The sequence below is a fragment of the Castor canadensis genome, chromosome 11 (genome assembly GCF_047511655.1).
Source record: "Castor canadensis chromosome 11, mCasCan1.hap1v2, whole genome shotgun sequence".
Classification (NCBI taxonomy): Eukaryota; Metazoa; Chordata; class Mammalia; order Rodentia; family Castoridae; genus Castor; species Castor canadensis.
This window is the reverse complement of record NC_133396.1, coordinates 99,347,004-99,370,665: the sequence shown is the minus strand read 5'-3', so window position 1 is coordinate 99,370,665 and position 23,662 is coordinate 99,347,004. Positions and strand designations below refer to the sequence as shown.

Below are 23,662 nucleotides of genomic sequence, written 5' to 3'. Positions count from 1 at the left end.
TGACGAATTCAATAGACTTGATCATTTGGTCTAAGTGATCTCAGCTTGACTGGCTTTGACACTGGTTGATTGGCTACTTTTGGAGATTTTGGAGTAATATGATTGTAGTTATAGCTCTATCTTTGGTGTTGTTTTGAGAGATACTGAATATTTAGTCACTAACTCCTTCTATGGGTTCTTCATTTGCACAGGTTGCGCAGTTAAGAGGTTGAACACAGTCTATAATCCTTTGATTACCCAGTCTCATCCAAGATGGAAATAACTAGGCAAATTTTCTCAAATTTTTAAAAAAGTTTTATTAGCATATATTCATTGTGTAGGGGGGATTCATTGTGACAATTCTGGCTAGCCTTACATTGTACATAGTTAGATCATCCTCACCATCTCCCTCCTCACCCCCCCCCACTTAAAACAACTGCAGAATGTTTCATTGTTTTATTTCATATATGCATACAAAACCTGTCAACCATATTCCCTCACCTTCATCTCCTCCATTCACCTTCTCTCCTCCCACAGGTTCTCCCGCTACAACAGGACCTATTTCATGTACTGTCCTTCACTTGTAATTTCAAAGTCAGTATTCAAAGGGGTTTCTCAGTGTGTCCCAATTGTGAGTATACTGTAGTTTGGTCAGTTCAACCCCCTTTATTTCCCTCCTTTACTCTTTCTCTCCTACCTCCTATTATTCAACAGCTTCCAGTACATATGGTTATGTCATCCACCTGCATAGATGCAATGTATTCTGATACTGTTTACTCTTATTATTCTCTTTTCCTTTCCCTCCTCCACTATTACAAACATGTTTTCTGTATACACATGTATATGATCTTTTGGATCTGTCTTCCACATATGAGAGAAGACATGGGTCTTTGTCTTTCTGAACCTGGCTTACTTCACTTAATTCCACCTATTTACCAGCAAACAACATAATTTCATTCTTCCTTATGGCTGAATAAAACTCCATGGTGCATATATTCACCACATTTGCTTCATCCATTCATTATTTGTAAGGTACCTGGGCTGTTTTCATAGCTTGGCTATTGTGCACAGTGCTGGAATAAACACCCGTGTGCAAGTGTCTCTATTGTATCCTGACTTGCATTCCCTTGAGTATATATGCCCAGGAGAGGGATCACTGGATCATATAGTAGTTCTATTTTTAGTTTTTTAAGGATGCTCCAAACTGCTTTCCATGGTTGTACTAATTTGCATTCCCACCAACAGTGTAAAACGGTTCCTGTTCCACTGCATCCTTACTAACGTGTTTTCTGTTCTTGAAGATAGCCATTCCAACGGGGGTGAGATGAAATCTTAACTTTTCTTAAGAATTTTAGTGTAAAGGAGAAAAGGCAACAGACAAATCTAACTCAAAGCATTTACTAAAACAGGAACTATATATACCAGTCTGAGATAACTTGGAAACTCATTTTGTCCATACTCAGTTATAGAAGTTTAATTAAGGATATAAAGCCATTCTGGAATCTCTTGTCCTTAGTACTCCTTTTCTGGCTACTCCGTCTCTATAAGGCTGACGACTTTTAAATGTGTCAAGTCTCCTAAAAGGCGCCCAACCTGTGCCCCCCAACACAAGTCACATATCACTGCCCAAAGGGACAACCCCTCCCACCTGGCAGTTCTCCCTTTGTGTACTCCCCAATTTGGGCGCAGTCTTGGTTCTCAAGAGAAAGGGGACGCCCAGAATTAATGAGGCCCAAATTGGGGATATCTGGAACAGGACTTGCGCCTTCCTGGCCAAACAGAAAGAAAACGATAAACACCGCCCCTCCCCCTCTCCCAAAGCAACACCAAAAAAATCCAAGGCGAGGAGGTTGCTGCTAACTGTGCCCAGCTCAAAATTTGCATGCAAAACGGGAAAACTGGATCCAGCATAGGTTCCCGAGCTCCTGGCTGCCTGAGGCCAGGGCCAAGTTCCTGGGACCTGGCGGCGAGTGACGCTGGCCCGGCTAGGTGCAGCGCTCGGAGATTTTCACCTGCTCTGCTAGCCACGTTGGGCGGGCATGGGGCGGAGCCTGCAGTGGGCGGAGCCAGAAAGTGGGCGGGGCCTTGGCGCCCGGCGGGAGGAGTCCACCGGGCCCGCCCCGCAGGAGGAGCAGCTCGCTGGCTGGCGGCTGCTCCGCCGTCTTCGTGACAGGCACCCTGCTCCGCCGCCGCCGCCGCTGCTGCTGCCGCCACCACCTCCACCGCCACCTTTTCTTCCTCGTCCCGGGCCGTCCGCGCCACTGCTCTGGGGCGGGCGGGCGCCGCGCCCAGTCCTGCTTCGGGCCGCGCGCCCACCGTTCCCCTCCCCGGGCTGGGGCGCCGCGCCGCCCGCTCCCGCCGCCGCCTTCCCGACCGCCCTCCTCGTCGGCAGCAATAGCGCGGCCACAGCGCCGCTCGCGTCGCCCGCATCCGCGCCGCCCGCTGCCACTTGGCCCTCGGCGTCGCTCCGCGTCCCGGCTGCGGCCGCCTTCCAGCCTCGCGGCCCGGGCGCTGCCCACCCCGCGCCCGCTGACCCCCGCCAGCGCCGCCTCGCCGCGCGCCAGTCTCCCCTCCCCGGGGTCTCCCCAAGCCCCTTTCTGCTGCCACCGCCGCCTCTGGAGGAGCGGGTCCACCGCGGGTCACCATGCCCAGCAAAACCAAGTACAACCTGGTGGATGATGGGCACGACCTGCGGATCCCTTTGCACAACGAGGACGCCTTCCAGCACGGCATCTGCTTTGAGGCCAAGGTGAGGGGGCCAGTAGGAGGGTACATGTCTGAGTGGGTGGAATGCACAGCTATCCTGGAAGCGGAGCAGGTGGGTTAAGCCCCCTTCTCAGTGCACGGTTGCACCGGCTTCTGCCCATAATTGCTAAAAAGCAGCTGAAAAGTTTGAGCGGCATTGCTGTACCCCCATTCTCCCCACTGCAGACTCCCCCATCCTTGCCCGCCTAGACTGGATTGAGTTTCTTCCCGAAGCCCTCTGGAGGAGGAGAAGCTGGTGAACAGAGCGCAGATGGGACACCTGGTTCTTTAGAATCACTTTAGGGAGGCTCTGGTGTTATTTAACCTGCTGGGCTCCCATGGGAGAGGTGCTTTCAGGAAGGTCTTTTAAAGGGGGAATGCCTGCTTCCTGACTGAGGAAAAGTATAGTTCTTTTTTTGATTCCAGGTATCTGGGTCCAGGTGTTTAAGTCACTTCCTAAATGTCTGCTTTGCCATGACTCCTTTGCATGTGCCAGTCATTGATGTGGGGGTGGTGTGAAAGCTGTCTGTTTGCTAGTGTTGTTGTGCAATGTTAAGTTTCAGCATCTTGCTACTGAAGAATTTATCCCGGATAACTGGAATTTTCAGCGCCAAGGCCAAAGCCCCAGGACCATCCTTGGAGGGAGGGGCGGGGTCCAATCCTGTATGCTGAACCATCAGGTGTGCAAGGCTGGTGCTCTGTGAAGTTCCTCCTTGACTGAGGAGCTCTGATTTCTAAAACTGCAGTGGAGGTTCCCACGGCCCATCACTAGGAAAGGGCGCTTTTCCGTGGAAAAAGGCTCTGCTTGACTTTCCCCTGGTGACTTAAACACCCAGTGACACTCAGTGCATACAGTGTGCCTGTCATTAAGTGAAAGTAGGTATTGCCCTTCCATGTAAGTTGGATCTTGGTGGCTTTGAAAACATAGGACTTCTGATGTAGGGACAATTTTACTTTCTTCCTTTTTTCTCTTTTGTGATTGTGTACATTCAGGGCTTAGCATCTCACTCAAGGATTATTCCATCAGGTGTCTATTCCTTCAACTCACAAAACACTTTTCGAGTGTCTTATTTGTGCCCAATATGGTGAGTTGTCTTTAGATTTTTTTCCTTCTCATAGAGACATGTGAGTTGATGAATTTTATTTTTCCCCTTAATGATTTTTCCCCAACCATATTTGCTGAAACTAGGGGAAACACCCCTCAACCTCTTTGACATCAAATCCTGCCCTGGATCCAACCTGAAAATTGCTGGATATGGTTGGGACCAGAATGGGGCTGCAGCCAAGTTCTTATCTCACTTCTCTCATTTCTCAGAATAGATCTTGTTGGTTTAAAATGGGATGTTGGAATTAATTTTTGTCTGAGTCTTCTGGTTTGGTGAGCATTTTTTTTGTGTTAAAGTGTAAGTTTTCATCATGATTATAATTTAATTTTCTTGAACATACATAAACTGAAAGTTGGCTTTTGTCATGTTTGGTTCAAAGTGTTGTATTTTGTAAGAATGAGGATAAGTAGGGAGATCAGATTTAATGTGTCTTTTAAAGTCATTTTATTTTCTCACAATCATCTGCATTTGGTCCCAGTTAGGTGTCAAAACCTAGTATGTATAGGAATCACTAGGTGAGGGCATTAAAAGTCCAGTTCTTGCCATGCCCTAATTCTAACTTGATACATCTAGAGGAAGCCCAGGAATGTGTACCTTTAATGAACTTTCCAGGTGATTTAATGAAGGTAATTGCAATCAGATTTTGAGAACTACTGGGCTTGGGGATTGCCTCCAATTTGCTGGATCTTACTCTCCTTTTTCCAGCACTAAACATGCAGTTTCTTTTCTAAGCAAAGTCTGGGGGCTGTGTGAGGTAGTTCCTATAGTAACTCTCTGGATTCACAGGCAGTGGTGGTCAATCAGAGAAGGAGCCATAATTGATCTAAGCTGTGTTCCCAATGCAGCTCTGAGACATAGGGGACCTGAGGTTCTGTTTGAGAAGGGTGAGGAAGAGAAGAAAGGACCAGGGCACACAGTAAGTACAGCGCGAAGGTTCCTTGGCAAAGGCTGACTTTGGGGCCTGGGTCCTAACAACTCCCAGCTCTTTGTAGTTGATGCTGGACACTGACATATCCAAACACCATGTCAGCCAGCTCCTGAGTAGAGGAGGAAGCAGAAAGTTTTCTGTCCCACATGTACCCAGGAAGTGCCTTCTCTTGATGGCATCCACTCCCCTGCAGAGCAGTGTCCAGAGACTGCACAATCACTGGGATCTCAGGGTTAAATCCACACTTCATTCTTCCCTTGTTTTGGAAAAGCACAGGCTGTAAAATGCAAATATATTACTGCCCTGTTAGACACCCTTGGAAAATGAGCCCAAGACTTCCTTTTCCAAGGGTTGGCAGTTTTTCAGAATCAACACTGGATGGAGTGATTCTTTAGATGTATGCCTCCTATTTTCAGGGTTCTGAAGAGATTGAAAGATTTCCGGTTAGGGTCTAAGGACATCTCCATGGCAGAGGTTCTGTGTATTTAAAAAACATGATGGTTTGTGACTGCAGTCCTAGCTACTCTGGAGGTGCAGATTAGGAGGATTGAGGTTTGAGGCCAGCAGGGGGTGGGGAGGAAACCCATTTCAGTGGATAAGACAGGTATGGTGGTGTACGACATTGATCTCAGCTATACTGGAAGGGGTAAGTAGGAGGATCTCAGTCCAGACTGGCCCTGGGCAAAGACATGAGACCCTACCTGAAAAGTAACTGGAAGCAGAAAAGAACTGGGGGTGTGGCTCAAGAGGTAGAGGTCCTGCCTAGCAAGTTCGAGGACCTATGTCAAACTTCAGTATCAAACACACACACCATGATGCATATAATAATGAAGCAGAACCTAGATGTTTTTGACTTGCAATACCTCATTTACTTCTCACTATTTTTCTAGGAGACAAGTCTTATTCTGTCTGCCAGAATATAGGCTCAGGGAGGTGGTTGCCTGCCTCAGTGCTCACAGCTGTGTGTGACAAATCTAGCTTTTAACTAAAACTGTTAAATTCTGTGCTTACTTAATACAGTCATTTTTATGCGTATTCACTCTGCTGGACAGTAGTTGATTCACAGCTGTCAGTGGGGTGTCTTCAGGTTGCTGGCCTTTAGGACTCTGATGTAAGAAATTATTCAAATTTTTAATACTGTTGCTTTCCAGATTTTCATTTGAGCTAAGAGCTGCTTGTAAGGGATACTTATTCTCTATGTTCATTGCAACACCTGACTTACTGAACTGTGCTGGTGGGTGGGCAAATCTCACATCCTTTGAAAGCTCTTGGGTCCCTGAACCTGGCTCTTGATCTCCTGGTATACCTTCTTGGTAGCTGGCCAGTGCCATCAGCTGGCTTCTAATGACAATGATACAAAAGGATAAGAGGATTAATAGTAGTTTGGTCTTACAGATACAGTGATTATTGATTTGCATAAGACTTTTTTGTAGAATAGGAACATTAGTGTTATGTCAATTTTTCAGATGAAAAAAACTGGGTATCAGAGACATTAGCTTGCCCAGAGTTACAGAAGTGGTGTCAGGTAATGGTAAATATTTATTGAGCACTTATTTTGTGCCACACATTGTTTTAGTTGCTGCTTCATTTGATCCTCATACCTCAGGGCTTCTGACTCCTGGTTCATGGCTCTGTTACCTACTCCTCAAGTAGTTACCTCTATCCTGAAGTAATTGCTCCCTCTGTATTCCTAGCATGCTGTCACACTGCCTAGATTATCCACTGATAGCCACGAGAATGGCTCAGACTGTCAGAACTGGAAAACACCTTGGCTAATCTAGTACAACCTCATTTTATGGATGAGGAAATTCAGGTCCAGAGGGGAAGTCTTTGACCCAAGGTCATGTGGCTACATAATAACAGAACCAGGACTAATCTCTGGTTTTTTGGCTTCAAATTGATTTCAGTTATCTATTGCTGCATAACAAAGGTTCTGTGGCTTGAAACAACTGCTCATGAAGCCAGGAACTACAGCTAGGGCTTGGCTGGGCTGTTCCTTGGTTGCATGTGGTGACTGTTCTCTTAACTGCATTCATCTGTGTTAGGACTGGAAGGTCCTAGAAGACTTCACTCACATAACTGGTGCCTTGGTGCTCCTTTATGTGACTGTTCTCTTCACTGGCTAGCTTGGATATCCTCATAGCCTGGTAGCTTTTTTGTGTGGCACTTGACTTTCCAAAGGGGGTGTTGCAAGCAGGAAGAAGGAACGTCTTAAGGTCTAGCCTTCGAAGTTATATAGGGTCCATTCTGCTGCATTCTGTCAAAAATATGCTCTCTGGAAGAGATATAGACTCTACTTCTTCATGAGGGAATGTCAAGGTCACATTGCAAAATTGCATATGGGATGAGAGAGACTGCTGAAGCTGTTTTGAATCACATAGTCTACCACAAAGTTTTGTGTTCTTTCCTTTCTGCATGTATCTTCTCCAATGATACAGAATTTTCTTTGAGGACCCTGTCTTGTGCTTCTGTTATCTGCCTCCCCACAAGTCTCCAATATCAGGTATATACATAGCTGGAAATAAAACATTGTTAAGTGAAAGAACTTATTGATTGTAGAGTGTCTGAAAGCAGTGAATATATTGTCATATTGAGAATGCTGGTCTGAATGGAACTGAATTCTCTGGTCATATCTCCCTCTTTGTTAAGTGGCTTCACTGGTTAATGGTTTTTGTGATGTAGGTTTAGTTATTCCAGTAATCTATGTGGCAGGCTGCTTATGGATGCCTTTTTGTTGTTGTTGCAGTGCTGGGGGTTGAACCCAGGGCCTCACATATGCTAGGCAAGCACTCTACCACTGACTACATTCCCAGCCCCTGTGGATGTCTCTTGACACTCCGTCATGAGGGTTTGGAGGTGAGAACACTATATATATTCACTTACCATAAATGAGGTGTCCCTCACTCACTTGAACTTCAGGCCATGGTAATGAGCTCTCAGAACCCATGCTACTAGATTCTGGTACTTATGCTTCCTCTGTCTCCTTCCTTTGCCAGAATAGATCAGTAGTGATTCAGGTAGAGGGCGTGATGGCATCAGGCTGTCAGCATCATTAAAGAGGAGATACATTTCACTCTGTCATGTATTTGTCCAGATGTTTTTAATTTTCCCAGACCACTTTTAGAGCACAGTGGGTCCCATAGCACTACTCTGAAACGGCACCTTTTTGGTGTGTGTGGTGCTGGGGCCTTTTGCATGCTAGGTAAGTGTGCTGCCATTGAACAATACTTCCATTCCTGTTTAATTTAGGTTTTTATGTTTTTGAGGGAGGAAGAGTACACTGTTTTATTTGTCCTGACATTGCTCTCGAGTGTCTCAGGGTGTCCTGCAGCTTCTATGGACCAGTGTTTTTCTACCTTAGATGTACATTTCATGATTTTGTGGTATTCAGTTATGGTTCGTTTGCCCAAAATGTCCCAGGCATTTTTAGTGGCCATGTATGATGATGACTGGCTATGCATATCCAGGATCCTAATCAGACTGGGTCATTGTTTATTCTTACTCATGATATTGCTGTTTCCAAGAAGTCAACTTTCAGAGTGCCTTCTTTGGCTGTAATTACCTGTCTCCTCATACCTTTGTTGCCTTAGGGCTGCCCATAGCTCCCTAGGGACTTTTTGCTGTTCTTATCCTGCTGCCTGAGCAACCTGGTACCAAGTCTGTACTGTTTACTTCCTTTCCACTTTCCTGTCCTACAGTGTAAACTTGATCCCTGCTAGTTTGAATTTTCCTTCTTGTTTTTGAAGAAAGAGCTTCCCCCCTCTCCCTTTCTCCTTCCTAATTGATTTATTGAGATATAATTCACATACCATATAATTCATGGGTATAAAATGTACAATTCAGTGGTTTTTAGTATATTCATTATTGTGTGTAACCACCATCATAGTCCATTTTAGAACATTTTCATCATCTCAAAAAGAAACCCTGTACCTTTTCACTATAAACTCCTGTATTATCCTCTGCCTCAGCCATAAGTAACCACTACTCTTTCTGTCTCTAGATTTTTCTATTCTGGACATTTCATATAAATGTAATATAATATGCGATCTTTTGTGTCTGATCACTTTCACATAACAATGTCTCAAGTATCATCCATATTTTGGCATGTAACAGTATTTTCTTTGCACATAATATTCCATTGTATGAATATAAGACATTTCATTCATCAACCAGTTGATGGAAATTTATGTTGTTTCTATTTTGGGGGCTATTATGAATAATGACATTATAAACATTTGTGCAAGTTTGGTGCAGACATAAATTCTGATTTCTCTTGGGTGAGTGAGGAGGAGGGAAATTACTGGGTCCTATGGTAACTGTGTAACTATGCTTTTTGTTATTTATTTACTTACTATGATAATTATGTTTAACCATTTGTAGAGCTGCCAGGTTGTTTTTCAATGTGACTGCATCATTTTAGTTTTCCCCAAAGCAGCGAATTTGTTTCTTGTTTCCCTGTTTCTTCATATATAACACTTATTATCTGAGGTCTTTTTTTTGTTTTGTAAGATAGGGTCTTGCTGTGTTCCAGGGTAGCCTGGAACTCATTATGTAGCTCACACTAGCCTCAAACTTGTGATCTTCCTGCCTCAGCCTCCAGAGTGCTGGGATTAATCATATCCACTCTAAAGAGTTGATTATAGCTGTGCTCCTCGATATGAAGTGGCATCACATTGTCTTTGTCTTCTTGACCTTATTTCTGTTTTTTTTTTTTTTTTTTTTTTTGGTGGTAACGGCATTTGAACTCGGCTTCACGCTTGCTAGACAGGGCTTCACACTTGAGCCACTCCACCAGCCCTTTTTGTGTTAGGTGATTTTGAGATAGTGTCTTGAGAACTATTTCCCCAGGCTGGCTTCAAACCTCGATCCTCCTGATTTCTGCCTCCCAAGTAGCTAGGATTACAAGTGTGCACCCGGCTGTATTTCTCTGTTGAATAATTTATTTTTGTGGTGCAGGGGATTGAATCTATTGCTAGGCAAGTACTCTACCACTGAGCTACATCACCAACTTCTTTTCATGTCTTTTTTTTTTCAATTTTATACCTTTTATAGAGAAATTCTATTCAGTACCTTTGTCCATTTAAAAATTGAATTTTTTTTTATTATTGAATTGCATGAGCTAACATATTCTAGATTCGGGTCCCCTGTATAGCTTTGCAAATATTTTCACCCATTCACTTTCTTGACACTATCCTTTGAAATACAAAGGTTTTAAATTTTGATGAAGTCGCCACCCCCCCTCTTTTTTTTTTTCTTTTCCTTGTTTATAAAATCCATCTGCCCTCCATTGCTTTTGTTCTGTTAATTGGGATAATTCACTCCCTCACCCCACCTGGGCATGGTGTAATGGCTTACTTCTCTTTGCCCAAGAATATGCTGTGGCCTTCCCTGTGTGAAAAAAAAAAATCTCTTTTCTCCACCTCTTTCTTTAATGAACATGTTGGTTCTCTTTCTTCCACAGCTGAGCCTCATGAGACAGTGGTCTACACTGAGAATTTTCTCAATATTCAGGGAGGGATGTATCCTTCTTACTTCTATGCTGGCTTCTATATGGAAATTGGTGTGCCCTCACCTTTCTCTGAACTTTTTGTTTTTTCTTCCACAGCAGCCCATCTCTGACTCAGCTTTCTGCACCTGCTCATGGTGGCCAGGCCCTGCCCTTCTGATAGGGTCTGCTCTTTCTCTCCCTTTTGACCTCTCTCTCCTTTGGATTCCTGCACCCCACCTCTCATGCTATATGCAGGTTGACTTTGGATCTCTAACTCCAGAAGCCAACTCTTTATTTCCAGCCTCTTGCTATCTGACTGCTTAACCTACCTGATGTGTTGCTGATACCACTGCTCAACAATCTGGAAGACAAGTCCCTCTTCTGACTTCATCCTTCTTTCAACTACCCACCATCCTCTGGGTGTAGTGGTTACTTTTACGTAGCTAAGACAATATAGCTGACATAAACAACGTAAAGGAGAAATGATTTATTTTGGCTCATGGTTTCAGAGGGTTCAGTCCATGGTTGTTTGGTTCCATGTGCTTTCCAGACATCAGAGCCGTGGGAGTGTTTGGCAGAGGAGCTGCTTCTCATGGCAGACTGGAAACAGAAAGAGTTAGGAAAAAGCCAGGCATAAGGTATTCCCAGGGATCCACCCCAAGTGACTTGACTTCCTCCAGTTAGGGCCCATCTCCTAAGGTTTCAGAATCTCTCAAGCCCCCAACACATTAGCTTGTGGGGGACATTTTATATTCAAACTATAATACTTGGGTACCCAGGTCTGATTCTTTGGAACACTGCTTGAATATTTTCATTTAGTTGACAACTCATTTGGATCATGCAGCAGCTTTTGAAGGTTTCCAGTGTTCTGTTTTTTTCTCTAATCCCCCTCAGCCCATAAGCTTTTGCTTTATTAATTTTCTTGAAATATAGTTATTGTCCTACTCAAAAACACAAAAAGTTTCTAAACCTACTGTATTAGATCCAAAATTCTTAGCACGATGTTGAAGGCTCTGTTTTTGAAAAATTCCCCTTACTTACAAGATGCTTTAACCCATCTGGGGTGCTCACCGTTTCTTTAACCCTCTATGTGATTTCCCACACAGTTCACATGTCACTCAGTGAGGTCGCTGTTATCATTCCCTCCTCTAAACTGGAGAGACAACCAAACCCTGCTTTGTGTTAGAGCTGCTTGTATTGCAATTCTCATCTCTTTGTTCATTGTCCTGGACTTTGTCACTCTGCTCTGCCCCCTTGTGTCATAGTGCCTTGCATATAGAAAATGTGTTTTGAATGAATGACTATGTGTACATATATATGTATATATGTACATATATATGTATATATGCGTGCATATATGTACACATATATATGTATATATGTGTACATATATATATATTTTTTTCTTTTTATGGTCATGGGATTGAACCCAAGGCCTTTTGCATGCAAGGCAAGTGCTTTACAACTGAGTTGCATACCCAACCCATAATTTCTTTATGCTTTTGTGATTTTTTAAATTTGTTTGTGGTTCTGGGGTTTGAACTCAGGCACTTAAGCTTGTTAGGCAGGTGCTTTACCACTTGAGCCATGCCCCCAGCCCTCCCAGCCCATAAGTTTCTAAGGTGTTTCTTATAAGGACAGTAGGGGCCCTCCTGGGTCACCCAATAGTTGTATACGCCCAAGTGTCCTCCTGACCATTTCTCTTGCTTTAGTCCTACAACTTGCAGTACCTGGTGACGTGAGACACTCTTCTGCCATGGCATCTGTCTGATATTTTCCCACCCTACCTCACAGAGTGCTACTTTTGTGAGGAAATGCCAAGTAAGCATTTTTCCTGAATTAAATGAAATTCCTGTGATGGATGTGCAGAGGAATTAGAATCTGAGTTGAGAGTATATGACCAATTTCAGGAGAAGGCAGTTGCCATTTATTGATGGTCTTTTAAGTAAAAAACCAATTTTCAATCTGTTGTGTTCTCATGAATGGATGACTTTTTCTTAACTACATCATTTATTTTCTTTAATTTCCTATTTTATAATGTTTTTTGTAGTATTAGGGTTTGAACTCAGGGCCTCAAGCTTGCTTCAGCCACATCCCCAGTCCTATTTTATAATTTTCATGACATGAATTTGGTTGGCAGTGTAGCATGGATTCAGGAGCCATGCTGTATTTGGGTTCAAATCTTGCCTCTGGCCCTTATTTGCTATGTGACCTTTTGTGGGTTACTTAGCACCTCTTCTATAGAAAGCTCATTTGAAAAAGAAGTTACAAATAACACGTACTTCATAGGGTTAATGAATGGATTGCATGAGTTATCCATGTGAATGGTCTAGCACAGTGCCTATGGAAGAGTAGGTTGCTAGTTTACAGTCGTTATTAAATTAAAAATTTTAAATTCCAATTTGTTTCATTTATCTCTGAGTGGTTTTAATCTACTGATTAGCCATTCACTGTGTTCTAAGTCAGAGTTCTCCTGGGCGTAGTGACCCACATCTGTAATCCCAGCACTAGAAAGGATGAGGAAGGAGGATTGAGAGTTTGAAGCCAACTTGGGCTACATAGCAAGACTCCATATTAAAAAAAAAAACAACAACAAAAAGAGTCCTGCAGTGCATTATCTTCATTATACATGCCTGCTTAAAAAAAATCTAGCTGTAGTATTGCTCTGATCCCCAAAGTTACAAATCAGACAGCCTGACTACTTTGTGGGCTTAAAATAGCTGTCAGCCTCCTTGGAAGGGAATAAAAAGGGGTTAACTAGGTTCTGCTGCATGCCCCAATCACATTTGTTCCAGCCTTTTAATCCTTGTTAGGATTAAAAATCACAGAATCTTAAGTATGGTATGTTGTCTGTCTTTACTTGTCTTTGAATTTCTTGGATAAATATTTCTTTAAGCAGAGTTAATCTAAGCAGAAGGAATCTTGCATCATGGGATTAATTAATATGTTGTGATGCTTACATTTCCCTTTTCAGTTTTTGAGTTCAGCATCATGTTTACTTTTAAGCATCAGAGCAGCTGGCTTTAAAGTTATTTTAAAAGGCACTTACAGCAAGTTCAGTGCCCATAAAGTTCTGAACCCTCTACTAGCCCCCTACATGTGACCCAGTTGGTTTTCTGCAGTGAGACTTGTGCATCTTATACTCACAAGGCCCATCCTTGAGAAATGAGGGCAGTGGGTACTCCAACTTATTATTGAACCACAGTGGTTTCCAGAGAGAACTTGTTTAAATGAGTTTCTGTTGGAGTTGAAGACAACTGGGAATCCCTCTCAAGGGCCTCTTGAGGGCAAGGGGGTGGTCAATACACCTGCATTCAGATCATTCTGAACTCTGTTAGCATGTGTGTGTATGTGTGTATTGGGGAGAGGGAGAAGGAGGAGACATGTAGGAGAGTACATTAGAGAGAAATGCTGTTTGTATGCTTGCAGATTTGTCACATGTCTCCTATTCTGTGATGTTCTTCCTTGCTGGTTCTGTATATGCATTTCTTATCTCATCATTCAGTCTACAAGCTCCTCAAAGGCCAAGGGGGATCTCTCCCTACCTGCCTTGTGCTGGCCACATCATAGCAAGCTAACATAATAATCAGTGTCATTTAAAAAGCACTTGCTACGTTCCAGGCATTACGCCAAGCCCTTTCTGTGAAAGGATTAGTTTCTTCCTCCAAACAACTCCGAATATTACAAATGGGAAAGCAGTGTAACTTACTTAGGGTCCATATCTAGTAATGGGTTGATAGATCCCAGAGTCAAACCTAGCAGTCTGGCTCAGGGTGTCCACTCTCAACTCCTGTTCTGTATAGCTTTAAAAATAATAAGAGCTAATATTATTAGTACCACCATGCTTTGTGCATTGTTCTCAGCACTTTACACATATTAACTAAATTTAATTGTTATAGTGGTGCCGTGATGGTAGGTATGATTGTTCCATCTTTTCTGATGATACTGAGGCACACATTTTCCTAGGTTGGAATGAATGGGCAAATAGTTTGTTAAAGGTGTGGTCTTACCCCTTTCCATTGAGGTTATGTTTGCGACCCAGGGATTATTCTACTGCTCTGCTAAGGGCAACAGGCCACTTGAAAAGACCCCTCCCGGTGGACCATATTGATGGTGTCTAGATTCTGAAATAAGACATTAGTAATAGGACAGCTGGAGAATGGGCAGGAGAGGAGCTGTGGGAGGCCCTTCCTTCCTGGAGTGTGTTATGCTCTGCTAGGCTGTTGCCCGTGTACTTCCTGTTTAGTGTGGCATCCTCCCTCAACTTCCATGATGTTTTTCTTGCCTTTCTCAAGCTCTGTTGCTGAGGTCCGCTTCTCAAATCTGGAGATATAAATCAGTATAGTAGAGCATTTGCCTGACATACATGAGGCACCACGTTCAATTCTTAGTACTAGAAATAAAAAAACCATAGAAAAAAAATCTCACATTGCTGAGGTCTAATTTTCTCAGAGGCCCCAGGGTTCCTCCAGGGGAACATAAATGCTGAAGAACTTCCAGCCCACGAAATAGTGTCTTATGGGTTGGAAATCTCAGTCTATAACATACAATGGAAAATCTCCTTGGTTGTTCCCTTTCTTCTTATTTTGACTATAATGTGCTGGTGTCTTTGGATGGAAGAAGCACTCATGTGGAAGCATTTTTTTTTTTTTTTTGCCAAGCAGAAGATTAATGTCTCCCACAGGCCCAGTGGCAGATAACATTATCTTGCTTCTGTGCTTTTTCCCGTAAGCACGCGTAACCTGTACTGTAGCTACATTTTCAAACTGCCTCTTTGATGTGTATGTATTTCTTCTCTTAATTTGGCAGCCCAGTTAAACACATATTTTGGACACCCATACCCAAAGTTTGGTGGAAACTTTTCATCCTGTGTCAAGGTCACTTAAATGTGATTCTCTCCTAGTCAAGGGTTTTACCGTTTCCCAAATGAAGAGACTTGCTTGCAGATGCCTTTGATTAATTGAGCAGCTGTTCTCAATATTTGGCCTACATCAGAATCACCTGGAAACTAATTAAAACTAAAGCTTCCTGGCCCATGCTTGTAGAAGTAGGATAGGGCCTGAGTGTCTTGATCAGGTTTTCCAGGTGATTTTGATAGACACCTGGGTTTGAGAACTCTGGTGTTAGAGCTCTAGGTCTCATACTTGGATGCTTATTGGAACCTGAGGAATTAAAAAACCCTCAGTGGCTGATGCTATAGTTTAGATCTTGTGTCCAAAGGCTCATGTGTTATAGGTGTGTTCATTAGCCTGTGGCACTATTGGGATGTAGTGGAACCTTTAGGAGGTGAGGGTTAATGGACCCTGGTTTTCTCCTCTCTTATCTTTGTCTCTTTCTTTCTGCTTCCTGGTTGTCATGAGGTGAACTCCCTCCTCACTGCATGTTCTTGCTATGATGCACTGTGCCACCACAGACCCAGAACAACAGAGCCAAATGACCATGGACTGAAAGTTCTGAAACCATGAGCCAAAATAAACACTTGCTTCTTTTAAGTTGATTATCTCAGGTATTTTGTTACAGTGACAGACAGCTGGCACAGCTGAGTAATCTGATTTTGATTTAAATAGTATGGTGTGTAGCCTGGGCATAGTGACCTTTTAATCTTCTATTTCTTTGTTGAGACTTTATATTTTTCCATTTGTTTTAAGCATATTCATAATTACTCCATTTTTATGAGGGCTGCTTTAAAACCCTTGTCAGGTAATTCTAATGTTTCTGTTATCTTGACATTGACATCTGTTGATTGATTGTCTTTTCTCATTTATGCTATTTTTGTGGTTCTTGGAACAACGAATTATTGGAACCTGGACATTTTTATTATTTAAATATGTTCTAGCAAGGCTCCTGTGTCCAGGCACCATGGAGGGATTTGCCTCATTACTGTCAGGTGGGGTTGTCCTTCAGGCCTCAGCTAAGCCACCCTGGTTGAGGGTGGATAGTGGTTCATTTCTGTTCCCCATATGCCTGCCACTGACACTGTGGCCTTATTACCACTGGGTGGTGGTGAAAGTTCTAACTTTCCGTAAAGACTGCCTCTGACACCCCAGCAGGCAGGGAAGGAGGCCTTGTTGTCAGGTGGGGTGGATGTCTGGCTTCACATTTGGCCTTCTCTAACACTATCAGAAAGGATGTGGGGTTGGAGCAGAGGGGAGGTAGAAGTCAGTTCCCCTGCTTGGTCACTGGAGCTGAGGCATCCCCTCCCCTCCCCTCCCCTCCCCTTCCCTCCTCTCCTCTCCTATCCTATCCTATCCTCTCCTCCTCTCCTCTCCCCTCCCCTCCCCTGCCCTCCCCTCCCCTCCTGTCCTCTCCTCTGAAATATGTGAGGCCAAAATAAAACCCAGGGAACTCACTGCCATGTTTTCTTTTGGGTCTTGAGATCCCCAGCTGGGCTTCCTTCTCCTCTCCTACTTCCAGAGTCTTCTCATGCTCATTGTATATATGTAATGTCTGGAGCTTCGGGTTGTGTTTAGCAGGAGGAATAAGGAAAAGTATATCTATTCCATCTTTCAGGAAGTGGTAGTTTCTACACTGAGAGTTTTAAAAGCTCTCTGGTGATTCTAATGTAATCAAATCAAGCTACAATATTTGAGAACCTGGTTGAATGCATTGGAGCAGGCAAAGGATGTGTTGGTGAGAAGACCAGGGGGACATGGGTCCTCCCCAGATGGTTGTCTTTAAAGTCACTGTACACTCCCTCATAAAGCCTTCCTTCAATTACATTCACTTTCCCCTCTGATTTCTTGCATTTTTAAATCTATTTTTATTATCGTGCCGGGGGTACATTATGACATTTACAAAAAGTGCTTACAATATATCTTAGTTAAATTCACCAGTTGTATCCTTTATTCCCCTCCCCCCATTCTTAGAATAGTTTGAACACGTCTTATTTTTCCATTTTTACACATGAGTATATATTTCCACCATATTCACCCTCCAGCACCCTTCTTCATATCTTCCTCCCTCCTACTGGTACCAGCCCCCAGTCAGGACCTGTTTTACCTTTCTGTCATCTGTTTTTGAAAAAAGACATCTTTGTTTGCTTAAGATATCTATACAGGGTGGGCACCAGTGACTCACACCTGCAATCCTAGCTACTCAGGAGGCAAAGATCAGGAGGATTACTGTTTGAAGCCAGCTGGGGCAAATAGTTCGGGAGACCCTATCTTGAAAAAACCCATTACAGAAAAGGGCTGGTGGAGTGGCTCAAGGTGTAGGCCCTGAGTTCAAACCCCAGTACTGTGAAAGAAAAAAATCTGTAGAAGGAGTTTCATTGTGACATTTCCATGTATGTATTTATTATATTTGAATTTGTTCTTTTTCCATGTTATACCGCTTTGTGAGTCTGACTTCTGTTCCCTTAATAAGTGCTCCTATCACTGCAGGTGCAGAAATGGATCCAATCCTGTAGGTAGTATGTCTGGTGCTCCTACAGTGTTTAGAGAATAATGCTTAGTGTTGAAGAGCACAGAGAAATGAGATAAGGAGGTAACTTGAAGGAACTCAGCCTGACCTAGATATTGGCACGTTAGTATGTATTGAGCACATACGATTTATATCCTGGGCATTCTGCTACGTATTTTGTAGACTTTCTGGTTTAATTCTTTCAACTATGCTGTGTGACAGGTGTTATATTTTCCCTTCTATACTTGCAGTTTTTCAGGCTCTTTCAAGTCAAGCTACTTGTTTAAGGTCACTCCATGTTTTGGATCAAAATCAGACCAAGACTTTGGTGCTGAAATGAGGCCTGGTTTTTTTTACTCACAAAGACATTGCCTGAGTTCTCTTCTATAAAGCTCGTCCATTTACATTTTACCCCAGACCTAGGACAGTTTTTGGAGGCAGCTGTTGTTAGTGCCTTTGGATGGCCAATTAAAGGGATTTTAAATGACGATTTCTTTAATTTTTGCAATATGGGGATGGGAGTGCAAGCGCTCTACCACTTGAGCCACACTCCCAACTCTTTTTGCCTGGGCTGGCCTAGGAACACAATCCTTCTACCTTTACCTCTCAAGGAGCTGGAATTATACCTGTGAACCACCATGCCTGGATTTTTTTTTTTTTTTGAGATAGGGTCTTACTACATAACTTTTGCCAGGCTGACCTCAATCTGTGATCCTCCTATCTGCTTTCTGAGTAGCTAGGATAACAAGTGTACACCACCGTGCTTGGCCTAAATGATGATTCTTGAGGTTTAAAAATACCTCTAGCACTTCTGTAGAGAGAAGGTTGAAGGGCAATGATAGACCTGGAGAGGCTGTTCAGGAAGCCCGCCGCACAGTTCAGGCAAGAGATGGTAGTGACTGGAACTGGGGTCCTCTTCCCCTCTGGAGTTGCCTAGAGGTATAAGGTATGCTCTTTGAGATTGGGGAGACCAAGTGTGTAGGCAAAGAAGGGAATGGACAATATTATAGGTAAGTCAGAAGGAGGGAAAAGGTGGCCCTGTGGTATAAGTCACAGAAAGGATGGTTTTGTATATGGCTTTTAAGGGGGAAGCAGATAATAAGAAAACCATATATAAAGGAGGAATAATGAAGAAGTAGGAAGACCCACACCCTAGAAGGCTTTAAATATGCGTCTGGAAAGATGTGACTTAATTTTGTCAACCATGGGGAACACAATGTGTGTTTATAGAGAATGATGTATATTCACAGTTATAAATTAGGAGGAAATGGGTAAGAGCTGGATGTAGAGTTAGAAAAGAGCATGGAGGACCAAGTGTGAAGTCCAGATGCTCCAGGTGATGATGATGGTAGGTTTGAAATGAAGGGATGGATGTAAGAGAAAAGACAAAGAAAGGCTTGATGTAGCAACATATATTGCGTTCTTAGGGCCAGGCTGTATTTGGGAAGTAGAGTCAGAAGTGGAAAAGATACAGACTTAAATAATCTGGATGTGCAAGGAACTTGCTGCTAAGTGAGTTGTTACAACTCCTATGATAAAGCTTTAAGTTCCATTCATTTGAAGGGCACTCTAACGTCTGAACAGTGTGAGCTCTGAAAGGTAGCTTAACTTACTCCATCTCTGTATCTCATCCTAAGCTGCTCATTATGGGCTGGGCCCTCAGTTACGCTGATGTCCTAATGTCCTGTATTGAGTCCTCTGTCTTTTTAGAGAAGTGCTGTTATCTTATACTGTCTCATAGTTCAGCAAGCCTATCATTATGTTGTTGATATTTAGCTAGTTAAGGTCTGTTTAGCTAAAACGATGAGAATGAAACTGTGTTTATTTGAGCCCCCTGGGACAAAAGGGCCAAGTGGATGCCAGTAGAGGCTATAGAAGAATAGACTCTAGGTAGATCGCAATCTCAGCTAGCTAGGATGAAGAAGTCCCTTCTTCTCTCCTAATCTCTTCTTTCTTGCAAGTATAAGTGGCTGAAATATGAAAACTTTGGGCAGGGATTCTTTAAGTCATTGATGGCAAATCCATAATGGTTTTCTGAGGCTAATGAGATCGTTGGAGATACTACAAAGTAACTTCCTTTGTGTCCTTAGGCTTTTTAATATAGCAGCATAGCAATTATTTTGGCTTCTATACCCCACCCCACCCTGAGTGGTTCCCCTGGCCTGTGAGGTTCTTAAATACCATATCACAATTGCTTTTGAATTTGCAGAGCATAGCACAGTGCCTGCCTGATACATTACATATGTGCCATTGATGTTGAATAGCAAAAGAATGAATGAAGTTGGTGTTACTGAGTATATACTGCTTCCCTTCTTGCCACATTTACCTGATGCCTTTTCCCCGAGTGGGAACCCCAGCATGACTCTCATGCAGTGTAGAAATTCTGCTTTCTGTGTCCAGCCCAGTTGTCATCTGAGACATGTTGGTTGTATTTCATAAAAATAGTTTTCTGGAGAGAATGTGGTATTTAATGACTTTCCCCTCCCAGGAATTTCCTTGGCAAGATGGTAAAGATTTTTATGACTTGGATCTCATTTTTCTTGTTTAAGGTGGACTAATTTTTGGTCTGAAGCTGGCTTTGTAGTCAGAGACTTAGGATGGTGAGTATACCAACTCCATGCTCATGAGGCTTATTTCATAAAGTACTGACTTCTCCCCTTCTTCTGTCTGTCTGTTCTTCCTTGAATTGCTATCACAGCATTTGGTTTATAGTCTGAGTTCCTTGGGTACTTGCCTATCATAGGCCCATAGAAGTGGCTGAACTTTGTGTTTGCTTTAGTGTTGGTATGTTCTGCTTGGTAAGAACATAGACTTGTATGGAATTCAGCTAGGGTCTGGTTTGTTAGAGTGAGGCTGGCATCCTTAGAACCCTGTGGATGTCAAGCATCTTGTGACATGATGCCTCCTAGTGATTCTTTTTTTCCTCTTTCTGGCAATAGCTTGAAGTTATTTTTCGCTAAAAATATGTCTGAAGTACACACTTGAGGCTACTGACTCACCTCTTCTAAAGGGGAAGTCTTAGTACGCTGGATATGCTGTGTAGGAAGGAATCAGCCATGCCTCCCACCTTGCCATTCCTGTTTACTCTTTTCTGAATAATAATCTGCTTATCCTTTATCAGCAGGGAGGTTGGGAGCTGAGAGTCTAGAAGGGGGCACAGAAGAGTTCTACACTGGCTGCAATGCCCATCCTTCTCCTTGCCACATCAGTAGCCTTGATTGAGTCCTTTTCACTTCTCTGTCTTTCAGGGCCCTCATCTGTAAAAGAATGGAGTGGGAACCCAAATCTTTTAGGGAGTCTCTGATTTCCCTGCCAACTCCAACTCGCTGGAATTCTCAATTTGATTCTTCCCATGTTCCCTGCAGATCATCCCCCATAGCCCCAGTGGAGCCACATCATGATTACTTCGTGCCCACTCATGGGCTGACAGATCAATTAGAGCCAACAGCCAGAACCCAGCAAGACTGCACAGCAATGCACGTGTTCCTGGTTTGTGTGAAGCACCCTGTGTGTTTGAGCTGTGGGAGGAGGGCACCTGTGATCATCTTCCCTTAGCTCTTCATTAGTATGGGGCTCAAATATAAGTATATGTAAGTAGGATTTATTCATTACTTTTATGTTATCAGATATTTATACCTTTTCTGCTCTGTGAAAAAAAAAATCTTTTAAAGTCTTCATAGTCAGTTTTGCCTTATTGCAGCCAAAAGAGAAGAGTTTTGAAAAGCACGAGAACTGTACAGGGTTACATTCTACAGAAAGGCAAGGGAGAAAAAAGACTGAACTATGATCTTGAATTTTGAGAAGTTCAAGGAGAGGCTGATGTGTGCTTGACAGCCCTAGGGATTACCCCAATGCCAGGGTCTTGGCCTTAAAGGCTAGCATTTTTGGCCCACTGTTCAAGGGTTCACCTTTACCTTGTTGCTTTAGAAACTGAATTTTGTATAACAGTATTTGCAGCCCAGTATCTCATGGTCATCTGGGAAACTTAGAAAATGTGAATGCCCACTTCCTCCAGGGATTCTTATTTCATTCATCTGGCCTGGGGTTGCACTGGCACTATAATTTAAAAACTAAAGTGTGTAACCAGATAACTGCTGATATGCACACAGAACAGGTACATTTATGACAGACCTAGGTTATTCAGACTGTCACACCTGATTTATTAGTCCAGAATGTCAATTATGGATTTACAATGGGGAGCATATTGAATGAGTTACTGGGCATAGTTGTGGATACTAAGTGTCCCTTGTCTCCCTTCAGGTAAGAGGCTGATGGGTAGGAAGGGGACAGGTCTTTATTAGGAATTGTTTAGGAATGTTTAGTGGCAGCAGGCCAGCAAGGCTTGGGGTGTTCACCCATGCGGTGATGTTTGCCCATTGGGATCAGAATATTTAATCTGTAGTTCAAAGCTCTCCCTCTCTGCTTCCTACAAAATTTTAACTATACACTGCCAGAAGTTGCCTTTTTTGGTTCATTTGTTTTTTCTTTCTTTTATTTATTTTGAGACAGAGTCTCACTGTGTAGTCCAGGCTGTCCTCAAATTTAAGATCCTCCTGCCTCAGTCTCCTGAGTATTGTGATTATAGGGATGTGCCACTACCTCCGGCTCCATTAATAATCTTTACGTGTCATGTTGGGTGTATGCCTATGTTTGTCTAGGGCTGAGTGACACCTCCCTTCCTTCTGATAATGCCTTTCTTTACTTTCTTTCTCTCTCTCTCTCTCTCTCTCTCTCTTTCTCTGTGTGCATGTGCGTGTGTGCTAGGGATTGAATCCAGGGCCTTGCAATGCCTTTCCATACATTTATGAATATATTCAGTCTGGTAACTGACATGTCTTCTGGGCCTGGAAGGTTTTCTTTCTCCCTCTTCCTGTTGCAGGCTCTCTCTTGCCACTCTCTTCCATCTCTCTTATACTCCTTATACATTTTTGCTCAAACCTAAAACCACCCATTTCTCCAGGAAGACCTGATATCTTGTATTGTCAAATAGCACTTCAGAAGCACCATGTGGCCATTTGGGATGCTCCTTTTTACTGGATAAATCATTGTTTCTCAGTCTTTTTCATGGTACATGAAAAAGTGCTGGGAGACTACATAGGAAGAGAAGAGTAAAAATGCATGTGCTAGAAATAAGCATAGTTATGAACTTATACTGGCATTTCCAAGTGAAATTGAGACTACAAATTGTATATTCTCTTATATTTCACCTGTTCTTTCTTCCACACCAAGAATTCTGGTTTTCAAGTACATACAAAATGATAGAATTAGATATCCCATAATTACTCATTTATATTATCCACAATACATAATCAGCATTCTCAGAGTAATAATACAATAGTAGTGCTAGTTATCATTACTGAAAGCAATTCAAAACTCTTTTCTGTACCTTCCATCATCTAAAAAGATGGTTATCTTATATGCTATAGTTTGGATCTGGAAAGTCTTCCAAAGGCACATGTGTTAAAGGCTTGCTTCCCAGAGTGGTGCTATTGGGAGGTGTTGGAACCAATGCCTAAAGAGGTTGGAACCAATGCCTAGTGGGAAGCCTTGGTTCATTGGAGCATGCTTTTGAAGGAGATCATGGGATCTTGATTTCTTCCTTTCTCTTTCTCTCTCTCTGCATCCTGCACATGAGGTGAGTAGTATTGCTCTGCTACATGCTTTTGCCATAACATTCTGCCTTGTAACACGCCGAAAAGCAGCAGGGTCAACTGACCATGAACTGAAACTCCCAAAGCTATGAGCCAAAATAATCAGTTTATAAAGAGAAAACATTTATTTTGGGTGTTTGGTATAGTAACAAAAAACTGACTAACATACTGTCATTATGACAGGGTGAATCATGTCCCCTTCAAAAGGTGTCAGTGATTTACTTTACACAGTGAAGAATTTGCATATGATTATGTTGGGGATCTTGAGAAGTAGAGATGATCCTGGATTATCTGGGTGGGCCTTAAATGAATCCAGGTTGTCCTTATAAGAGGGAGGCAGATGGAGACCACATATAGAAGGAAG

The 23,662-nt window shown here is 42.8% G+C and overlaps 1 protein-coding gene across 5 annotated transcripts in view; it reads left to right on the top strand.

Annotated features, from left to right (window-relative positions):
* The first annotated feature begins 2,496 nt into the window (after nucleotides 1–2,496).
* Nucleotides 2,497–23,662, top strand: part of LOC109690974 (carboxyl-terminal PDZ ligand of neuronal nitric oxide synthase protein) — a 295,255-nt gene continuing 274,089 nt past the window's right edge. For all 5 annotated transcript variants that reach the window (XM_074047630.1, XM_074047632.1, XM_074047631.1 and 2 more), the window contains exon 1: nucleotides 2,497–2,728. In XM_074047630.1, coding sequence (XP_073903731.1) covers nucleotides 2,624–2,728 — 105 coding nt within the window. In that variant the 5' untranslated portion in view covers nucleotides 2,497–2,623. The remainder of the gene's footprint in view (nucleotides 2,729–23,662) is intronic.